Source organism: Octopus bimaculoides, chromosome 28 (genome assembly GCF_001194135.2).
Source record: "Octopus bimaculoides isolate UCB-OBI-ISO-001 chromosome 28, ASM119413v2, whole genome shotgun sequence".
NCBI lineage: Eukaryota > Metazoa > Mollusca > Cephalopoda > Octopoda > Octopodidae > Octopus > Octopus bimaculoides.
Genome location: NC_069008.1, coordinates 15,754,836 through 15,765,621, shown reverse-complemented (window position 1 = coordinate 15,765,621; position 10,786 = coordinate 15,754,836). Strand labels below are relative to the sequence as shown.

Below are 10,786 nucleotides of genomic sequence, written 5' to 3'. Positions count from 1 at the left end.
CTACGTTTTGAGTTCAAATTCCGCCGATGTCGACTTTGCCTTTGAGGGTCGATGAATTAAGTACTAATGAAACTCAGGGGTCGATATAATCGACTAGCCCCTCCCGCAAAAAGTAAATTTTGCTAAGTCACCTGCACGCGTTTTACGAAGAAAAACAAAAAAGAAAAACCCTGATTTCTTTGCGTGGTATCAAATACCCTGACCTGATGTGCTACAAACTCCGTAATTTTTGTTTTTCCCCACACCCCCGACTTTGGATTATCATAACTTTCAGAAAAATGGATATTTTTTAATGAAATTTTCTACGAATATGTGTTATATCATGTAGATTCCGACTATACAAAATGTTTTGGGGAAAGTGTTTTTGGAGGGGTTGGGGTGGGGAATTTCGGAAAATTCACCGGAGTCCACTTCAATTCGTCATAACGTTTAAGAAAATGCATATTTTTTAATGAAATTCACTACAGATATACCTCGGAGTATGTAGATTCCGAAGACGTATGAAGCTGGAGGGAAAACAATTGGGAGTTATTTTTGAGAACTGTTCCCCATTCGGGGGTGTTTCGGAACAAGTCGTCCATATTTGTTTCGTTTTGTACGTTTGTGCATCCGTAGATTTCTACTGCAACAACAAAGTTTTGTTTTGATTTTCTTATTTTTAGAAAAGGGTTGTTGGAAGTGTATTCTGTTTAAAAGACAGTTTCATAGTATGAAAACCAAGTGGTGCTTTTTCCCCAGCAGCGTTGGAGGGATTTCAGTTTTTCTTTATCATAATCCTCTTTCCATAATTTGGAGATCTTCTCTAGGTCGGAGCCTTGAGTCATTTTGTTAATTTCCTGGTTGATCTCTTCTTCGAAGGATTTTACTTTATCTTCATTCGTCTGGTCCCCTTGGCTTTAGATGTTCTGTTTCTATCTTCATTTTTCCCAGTGCCATTCTTTCCCTAAGGCACTTTTGGGCCTTGATATCTGTGCCAGTAATGAATTACAAAATAAAAATAAAAAAAGGTAGTTTCAATTGAAGTTGAGAGGTAATTTTATAATTCATACTGAAGTTTAATCGAGAGAGAAAGAGAGAGAGAGTGTGTGTGTATATGTGCAAAAAAGGTTATTTATACATACCTTTCTTAATGGACCCCTCCTAACTGTGGTATATGCGTCAACCTATTCGAGGGATCAGAATTCTTCTTGAAACAGGGTCAGTGTTTTACAGTGAAAACCAACTTCACATGTGCTTTGGAAAACCTAATATATATGCATTAACTTGCTCAAAGAGTTGTGGACAATACATTGGTCAAACTGAAAACAGTCCATGCCAGAGGATGACCGTAGATTGACGCCAGATTAAAATATGGGAATACAGAAAACTAGGATTCAGCAAGCACATTGATATTTGTGCCACTAATGAACAACCCTTAGAATTTCTCCCCTCTCTAAATTCAGGGACAATGCAACCTGTAATCAGCGCATTAGCAAAGGTGCGTATTTTATTGCAAAATATAAACCCATTTTGAATGCTTCCACCACAGATGAAACTACTACAAGAATTTAGAACACTTCCAACCACTACTGCTATAACCACAACTGGTGACTTTCGGGGTCATTTGACCAATAAAGAAGATTCCATGAAGAGTCCACTGTGTCCACACCACTCCTGTCCTTTTCTCTTCTGTCTCCTTCTTCCTCTTCTTTTCCTACTTCTCTTCCTTCTTCATCTTCTCCCGCTTCTCCCTTGGTTACTTCCTGCTTAAACAATCAATTCTCTCTACCCATAAAACTATTTCTTCAGATTTGCTGCTACCTACCAAGCATTCACAAACAAAGATATATATATGTGTTTATACACATAATTAAGGGGTCAGCAACTGTTGCTGACCCCTTAATTATGTTTATAAATGTATAAGAACTTTTAAATAAGTTCCTCACCTATAATGGTGTTTTCATACCGAAGGGCTTGGTAAAAATTATTAATTATTGATTTATTAATAAATTGATAATCCTTTACCCTTTTAATTGTAATATATGTAGGCACACACACATTTTGTAGACTACGGCTTCAGAAGAAATATTTTTTGCATAAAATAAAAATACATACAATATAAATGTTAACGGCTTAATTCATATTGTTCCAATGGTCCAACCCCACCCCAAACCTCGTTTTCCTGACAACAAATGTTTTGTGGTACATTCAGAGGTCACCATAATTCATTCAAAGTAAAAAAAAAAAACTCCAAATAATTCTAGGATGGGATAGGGTTCCCCTACCTTTTTTTTTTACTGAACCAAAATTAGAGGTTTGCGGCTCATTAGGAGGTCAGGGTACTTCATTTCATGCAAAAAATCCAAGGTTTTTTTTTTCTTTGTGAAACGCGAATGGGTGTACTTATCGAAATATACCTAATAATCCAGGGGGTAGCAGTCTGGGGAGTTAGGTGACTAGATGTTAGGGGTGATGTGGTCGCAGAAGTTGTCTGACAGCGATGACTGGGTTCTTCTGCTTGTGTGCCATGGTGCAGAGTCCTGTTGTCAGACATAGGGTCTTCCAGCAACCACCCTTGTGACCCAGAGCAGCACTATCTCCTTCAGGCACTTCATGTAGGCCTCCATGTTGAGTCTGGGTCATGTGGGAAGATGAATTGAGAGAGAACATCCTCATCACTAGCGATCACTGGTACATGTCCTCAGATTGACACCCAAACACTTTCAAAATTCATACTGGATCTTCAAGTGAGATTGCCAAGCTGGACAGACTGTCATTTCCAAATTTCTGGGTGAATTGCACCATGGTGCTGTTTTCCTCACATACAGTGTTCAACAGACCTTACTATACTGTGTAGTTGACAAAGCCAAACAGATAATGCATATGCGCCGAATTAAAAATATCAAATGGCAACAATTTACCCATCGCATCCTGTATAATATGTGTCACATACAGTTTGTCAATTAGAATATTTGTATCTAATTCAGGGAGTAAGCTCATGTTTTTGTTTTTTTTCTGAAGTACATATCATAATCATATTAAAATATAGTTTGTATTTATTTATGTACTTTGTAAATATGTAATAAAGATTGTAAATAAACATTTAATGAACATATATGAATAAGTTTTATCTTTTTAGTTCACCTTTTATTTCCTGAAACTATAATGCACATCATATCTGTCAGATGTATTACAGACTGGTAAATAAGCAATACCTTCAAAATTCATTCCAGTTATATTTCAGAATATCATTTTGATGCCTTCAAATGTTAGCACAAGGCCAGCAATATCCAGGGACAGGGTTAGTTGATTGCATTGGCACCAGTGTAAAGAATTGTAAAATTCCCACTGTTGAATGTCTGCTGTTTCATTAATTATCTCATAAAGCTTATATTGTTTCCCTGTCATTTCAGAATGTCTGATGGTATTGGCAGCAAAAGCATTTTAACTTGAGATGATGGTTTAAAGATTAAAGGAACATGTTATACGAAGCAGATGTAATTATATTCATATAAACCTGTGATGGAATTGCCATGAAATATTTCCAGAAGACGAGGATATTTATTTGAAATACAATATAAAAATGGAAAGGAAAAGAGATCATAAAAAAGAGAGGAGGTTTATGGAAAATGTCTGGTGTTTGTGCTGCAATAAATGTGAAGAAAGATAGAAAAAGAAGTGATTTACTTGATAAGATGTCGAAAAAGAAGGGCAAAACTTCATATCACTGTGATATCTGTAAAAAGACATTCCAGAAACAACGTAACCTAACTATTCACAAGAAAAGTCATTCAGGAGAGAGACCATTTCACTGTGACATCTGTGGCAAATCCTTCGTTGGAAAACAAGTGTTAATGGTTCACAAACGTATTCATACTGGAGAAAAGCCATATCACTGTGAAATATGTGGTGGTTTATTCTTGTTAAAAAATAACTTATCTATACACAAACGTATTCACACAGGAGAGAGACCTTACAGCTGTGATATCTGTGGTAAATCTTTCAAACAAAGTGGTGACTTAAAGGCTCACAAACGCACTCACACAGGAGAGAAACCATATCGTTGTGATATCTGTGGTAAATCCTTTTCACAAGGCAACCAACTTAGTATGCATAAACGCATTCATACAGGAGAGAGACCATTTCACTGTGATATCTGTGGCAAATTCTTCATTGCAAGCAATGCCTTAAAGGTTCACAAGCGTATTCATACTGGAGAAAAACCTTATCCCTGTAATATCTGTGGAAAATCATTTGCTCTAAATTGTAACTTAGCTGTTCACAAACGCATTCATACTGGAGAGAAGCCATATCACTGTGATGTCTGTGGCAAATCATTCTGTCGTAGTCATCACTTATCTGTTCACAAACGCATCCATTCAGGTGAGAAGCCATATCAGTGTGATATCTGTGGCAAATCATTCTCTCAAAAATCTGGCTCCGTTGTCCACAAACGCACACATTCACAAGATAAGCCATATTGTGATATCTGTGGTAAATCTTTCTCTCAGGCTAATACTTTAGCTATTCACAAAATGAAACATGCAAATGAGAAGCCATATCATTGTAATGTTTGTGGTGAGTCTTTCTTTCGAATATGTGACTTAAATAATCACAAAATTACTCACAGGGAAAAAAGACAGTATCACTGCGATACTTGTGGTAAAACTTTCCTTCAAAATTCTCAGTTAGTTAAACATAGACGTATTCATACGGGGGAAAAGCCATATCATTGTGATATCTGTGGTAAATCATTCTCTGTAGGCAGTAGTTTGACTTCTCACAAACGTATTCATACAGGAGAAACACCATTTCACTGTGATATCTGTGGTAAATCATTCTGTGTAAGCGGTAATTTAACTATACACAAACGAATTCATACAGGAGAAAAGCCATACCACTGTGATACCTGTGGTAAATCATTCACTGTACGTAGTGCATTAAAATCTCACAAACATATTCATACAGGTGAGAAGCTATTTCAGTGTGATATCTGTGGTAAATCATTCTCCCAGAGATCTCACATAGTTATCCATAAACGTACTCATACAGGAGAAAAACCATATCATTGCGATATTTGTGGTAAATCATTCTCTCACAAATGTAGCTCAGTTGCCCACAAACGTACCCATTCAAGAGAGAAGCTACATTGTAAAATCTGTGGTCAATCATTCTCTCAGGCTAATAGTTTAGCTAATCACAAAAAAAAAGCATGCAGATGACAAGCCATATCATTGTGATGTTTGTAGTAAATCATTCTCTGAAAGTGGCGACTTGACTAAACACAAACTCACCCATACAGGAGAGAAACCATATAGCTGCAATATTTGTGGTAAATCTTTCTGCGTACGTAGTGCATTAACTTTTCACAAACTTCTTCATACAGGTGAGATGCTACATCAATGTGATATCTGTGGTAAATCATTCTCTCAGAAATCTTACATAGTTATCCACAAACGTTTTCATACAGGTGGTGAGATACCCTATCATTGTGATATCTGTGGCAAATCACACTCCCAGATATCTGCGTCAGTTATCCACAGACGTACTCACACTGGAGAGAAGCCATTTCACTGTGATACTTGTGGTAAATCATTCTCCAACAATCGTGCCTTAACCATACACAAGACGTATTCATACAAGAGAGAAGCCATTTGAATGTGATATCTGTGGTAAATCATTCTCTGGAAAAAGCGTTGTAACTACACGCAAACGTATTCATACAGGGCAAAAGCCATATTGTGATGTTTGTGGAAAATCATTTTTTCATAGAAATACCCTAACTTACACATAAGTGGATTAATTTCCTGGTCAATCATGACTCCTTTAAAATTCATTGAAATAAAATTCATTAGACATAAATGTGTGTCAAAAGTGTTTCTTTAAAGATGATATTTTATGTAACATAACAACTGTATTTACTGCCAGCACTATATTGTATGTAACCATGGCTAGGTCTGCTGACAACCTGGGATTCTCCTATGCCTGAGTAAAACTCAGACATGGCAGAATGTCTTTAGGTGGTTCAACATCCAGACGTCATTCTTCATCACTTCTGTCCATGTCTACTTAAATCTTCCATTACCACTGCTTTCTTTCACATGTATTTCACATCACTTCTTCACCCACCTCTCATCAGCCTCCATACACATTACATGTCCACACCAGTTGCTGTCTCTCACAAGACGTTTCGTTCCTCTCATACTCTGTCTCCCTTTTCATTTGTGCCTGCACACTTCCTTTCTGCTAACTTACATCCATCTGTTGCATTCACTGTGTCTCAATACCATGCATCATAACAGTTTGTGCACAAATATCTACAAGCTATTCCTTACTTAGACATAGGAGAATCCCAGGTTGCTTAGCAACGTGTAAACTAAAAGGAAATCTTTGAGAAAAGACTTGAATTTAACAAATGTATGACTGTGACAGAACTAAAGAGAAAAAAACATTCTGAGATTTTATTTAAAATTAACAATTACTGTGTTTTGGGATTATAATTTCTTTTTACCAAATAAACATGCAGATTTAATTAAAAAGTAACAATAAAGTATTTCAGGATTATTATTATTATTATTATTATTATTATTATTATTTTCCAAATAAACATGCACTTTATATTCTTTCTTCACATGTTTATAACTGTTCTTGTTTTAACTCCTGTCCATTGTCCATCTGTGACCTCTTCAATGACACTTTGTGTCCGCATGTGTGCTCCAGCTCGGTTTAGTCCATTCTGTTTTTTTATAATTATTAAATGAAAATAGGAAGCTGTGTGTTTAGAAAGAAGGAAATTTCTTAGGAAGGTATAGAAATAGTAGTTCTTCCGCACCTCTTTATCCATCCATACAAATTTCTCTCCCTCCAATGCCTTTTTCTTTCAGTGTCTCAAGAGAATGAAGATCATTATTTTTCTTATCAGAACTCTTTTAGGTTTGTCTTTTCTTTTTGCCAGGCTTCATGGCCTCACCAATGTAAGTTTTCTCACATAGAAGTGCATTGTTGTTTTAGGAAACAAATGTATAAATCCAAATTTTAATACTCTTACGAATATTGCCTGCACTTGTTATTAGAGTTGGCAGAATTGTTACTGCAGCAGGCAAAATGCTTAGTGGCTTTTTCATCCGTCATTATGTTCTGAGTTCAAATTCCACCATTCTTTCACTGTTTCTTCGGTTTCGTATTTCATCTCAATATGGTGGCATACTTCTTTCCTCTTGTATAGAACTTAGCATATTCCATAATTGGCATTAAACATTCTTCCACTTCCCTTTCTGTTGCCACTTTCATTTTTCTGGTTTCAATTCGCTGTGATCTATACACTATGGTTCTCCTTTTTGTTTGTTCTAAACTTTCTTTTGGAGGTACTATGGAATATGTTGTTCCCTCCTTCTTGATAATTTTCTGGCATTTCTTTATTTCTTCCAAATCCATTTCTATTCCGCTCAAGCCTAGCATTACCATTTTCACTTTTGACTCTTCTTTCGTTACACTGGACCTCACAGCAGTTGCATAGCTCTGAGTCGTGTCAGACTCCATGCTGACACTATTTTCCACCTCTGAAACTGGCAAATTCATAGCGACAACACAACTGCCGAAATAGCCAATAACAATATTTCTAAAATCAGCAATTCAAACAATTAATTCAACAATGGGCGGGCTCACACGAGACCAAAATTTTAACAAGCAGAAAGAATTCCCTTACTTACTTAAAATTTCACAAACACAGCCAAGAAGTGATCCTCAAACCTACCACTGACTTTCTTTATACATTGCTCTATTCTACACCCACTGATCTATATAATATGTATTACAATCACATTGAAATCCCAGCTATATTTTCTACCCATTCTTACCATTATATTGTCCACTTAATATCTCTTCTGACGTTTTACATTGTTCAAAGTACACAAGTTAATGTGTGAAATAGGAATTTTGAAGGAAGTACCAATAAAATTAGTTTTTCAAACTTCGAGTGGTGATTGGGTCCCGCAGAGAAAAGTAGTAATAAAAGGGATCCATAGGTGAAAAAAAAAAAAAAAAACAATTCAGAAATACTAACCAGTGCCGTCATCGTTGCTAATCTTTGAAGGTTGGGGTTCACAGGGAACAACTTTGCCCTGGGGTAAGGTTGTGGCTCTAAGGCTGTGAAGACAGTCCTGCTTCTAAACTAGAAGAGAAAATACATTATGCCCTTTCTATGACTGTAATATCGATATAGGATAGCAAATCATGAGGGATGGGCAGCACTGGATGAACCATTATATAAAATAAGTTAAGAGAAAGGACGTGTGACACTACAGAAATAGTAAATGGTTTACAGCACAAAAGAAATCAATTTTAAATTGTTATTTTTTGGTTTATTGTTGCTTAAATTCTGAATTATATACACCTGGGGGGTACCAATATCATCTGTATGGCTATTAATCCGGCCATGGAGTGTGACATTGGAGATTAATCTCATTGTGATTTAAAGACATTACACCTTTAGCAACATAAACTGAAGAAAACACTGCAGTTACAATAAAAAGAAAAAAAAAAAGGGGGTTCTAAAATGATATCTGACATTATTATTAATTTGTACCTCCCGAGTGGGAGATGGGCTGAAACCTGGAAGCACTGCAATACCAGGCCAACCCGTGGCAAAGGTGGAGCAAGCCCCTAACACTTCGCCTAGTTCTAAAAATCAGTTTAATATCGATGGACCCAAATTGGGACCGTATCAGATATTAAGCTGATAAGAACAGATACTACACTTTGATCTTAGCCAAAAGGCCGAGAAGCGATAAATCCTTGACGCTTTGCCACAGACTATCTATACACAAGTTAATGTTACACCCACTGACGTGTAAATTATTTACTCCAATCACATTTAATTACCTGCTATATTGTAAAGACATTCAATCCTTACATTTCCTACTTTAAAGTATTTTTAGTATCTTTAAATCAATTATTTGTAAGTTTATAAAGATATTGTATGTTGAATGGTAATATATGTTCTTATCATTATATAAAGTAAACCTCTAAGCCAAGGGACGTCACCAAGATAGGAGGCAAGACTAATCACTTATCAGCAGTGATGGTTAGTGACTGGCTGCTGGGTGGCAGGTCACAGTTCATGAATCTCACTGACCTATGACTAGAGCGTTCAATCCTCGATTAGTGCATCTTATATTCAAATCTTATATATAGACCAATAACAAATATATATTTAAGCGACTAACATCTTCGTTAATGTCGAATGCTTTGTTTTAATTGTAAATCGGGCGACCACGTAGTGATTAGTTCGTTGATAAAGAGACGAGTTTGCTTCGAACCAACAGGTTCTGGGTTTCAAACCACTGTTTACCATATTAAACGTAAAATATTATAACTGTTATCGTTATACATAAATCTTGAATCCAGCTACATAAACGCCATATCGAGAAATACACACTCTGAAACGCTAAAAGGACTTTTTATGCGTGCATGTATGTTGAAGATAAATAAATTCGTGTTCGTTTAACCGCTATAACAAATACAGTTTCATAATTGCAGAAATAAATTTCATTAACAAGTTGAAGAACGTGAAGAAAGAGAAAATAATTACTACATTTGTTTATTTATGTACATTTAGCATTTATAGTACAATTGGAAAGTAAAGTCATTTTTCTCGTAGAGAATTACGACTTAAAATTCACACTAGATAATCATTCGTATTAACTACTAGAGTTCACAACAATTCAAATAAGTCTTGTTGGATTTTATCAGAGACATGGCATAAAAAATAGCCAATATCTCAGTGAGTGAGTGTCGTGGAGTTTAGTAACATCCTACGAACAGTGAGTAATTTCCTAAAAATCAGGGTTTTTATTACTGCTCATATCCGAATTGTAAGAACCGTCTTTCGTAAAAGTTTAGAATTCATATGTGGGCAGTGATTTTAACCAATGGGTTACCAACAATTAGGCTTACGTCATATCGGCGCCTTTTACGACCTGCTACATAAACCCTTCTTCAGAAAAATTCTCAATTTCGGGAAAACGAAAAAAAATCAGAAATATTATATTTCTAAATCTCTCAGAGAGATTTAAGCAGTAGTGGTGCGATAACGTTGTAGTATATTGTCAACTTAACGTGACAATCCCAAGAAGGGAATACACTACTGCCGTTTAGCCCTAGGAAGCTGGACCGCTTCCTAATACATATATACTTGAATACAATGTTTGCATTAATACTTTTAGCAAGTCAAATATACAAAGGATCCACAAATTTACAATGTTAACAAATGAAAATAACCGCTCATCACGGTCTAACAATAACAACAGTGTTCTTGTGAAGTTTATCAAATTGTTCAATCTAATTTCTCTGGAAAAAAATTACAAATCTTTTTATTCTTATAAACAAAATATTCCAGGAATACAAAAGTTCATGAGGAATATATTCAAGCAATCTGAGAATGTCTTCTTGGGAAAATGTACAATTCTACCACTTCTAGTTTTCTTTTCGCTGGTAAGTGATTTTAAAATTGACTTGTGGATCTTTTCCGCAACCTCAAGCTCGCTGTCTTGTGAGTTGTTCTGTTTCAAGTTTTGATTTGTTTTAAAAATGTGTTGCTCAAATCTTTATTTTCATGACATGAAGACTGATCGAAATAAGCTTTTTTTTACCTGTGTCTAAACTGACAATTTCCTTTTTACCATGCATATTGTTTTATCTTCAATTGACATTACTTTAAAAAGGTCCAGTGTATTTATAAAAAGAAGGAGGACTATAAGAACATATCTGACTTTAGTATTAATTTGTATCTCCCGAGTGGGAGATGGGC

The 10,786-nt window shown here is 35.7% G+C and overlaps 2 protein-coding genes and 1 non-coding gene across 3 annotated transcripts in view; 2 read left to right on the top strand and 1 right to left on the bottom strand.

Moving 5' to 3' along the window:
* Window positions 1-5,841, top strand: part of LOC128251071 (zinc finger protein 665-like) — a 6,483-nt gene extending 642 nt beyond the window's left edge. The window contains exon 2 of the mRNA XM_052977406.1: window positions 3,393-5,841. Coding sequence (XP_052833366.1) covers window positions 3,609-5,201 — 1,593 coding nt within the window. The 5' untranslated portion in view covers window positions 3,393-3,608 and the 3' untranslated portion in view covers window positions 5,202-5,841. The remainder of the gene's footprint in view (window positions 1-3,392) is intronic.
* The window catches only part of LOC106883533 (gastrula zinc finger protein XlCGF71.1), a 9,149-nt gene continuing 3,733 nt past the window's right edge, over window positions 5,371-10,786 (top strand). Inside the window, exon 1 of the mRNA XM_052977488.1 lies at window positions 5,371-5,507. Within this exon, the coding sequence (XP_052833448.1) occupies window positions 5,371-5,507 (137 nt within the window). The remainder of the gene's footprint in view (window positions 5,508-10,786) is intronic.
* Window positions 8,573-8,766, bottom strand: LOC128251197 (U2 spliceosomal RNA). The gene has a single exon (XR_008267010.1). It is a non-coding gene; the product is annotated as a U2 spliceosomal RNA (small nuclear RNA).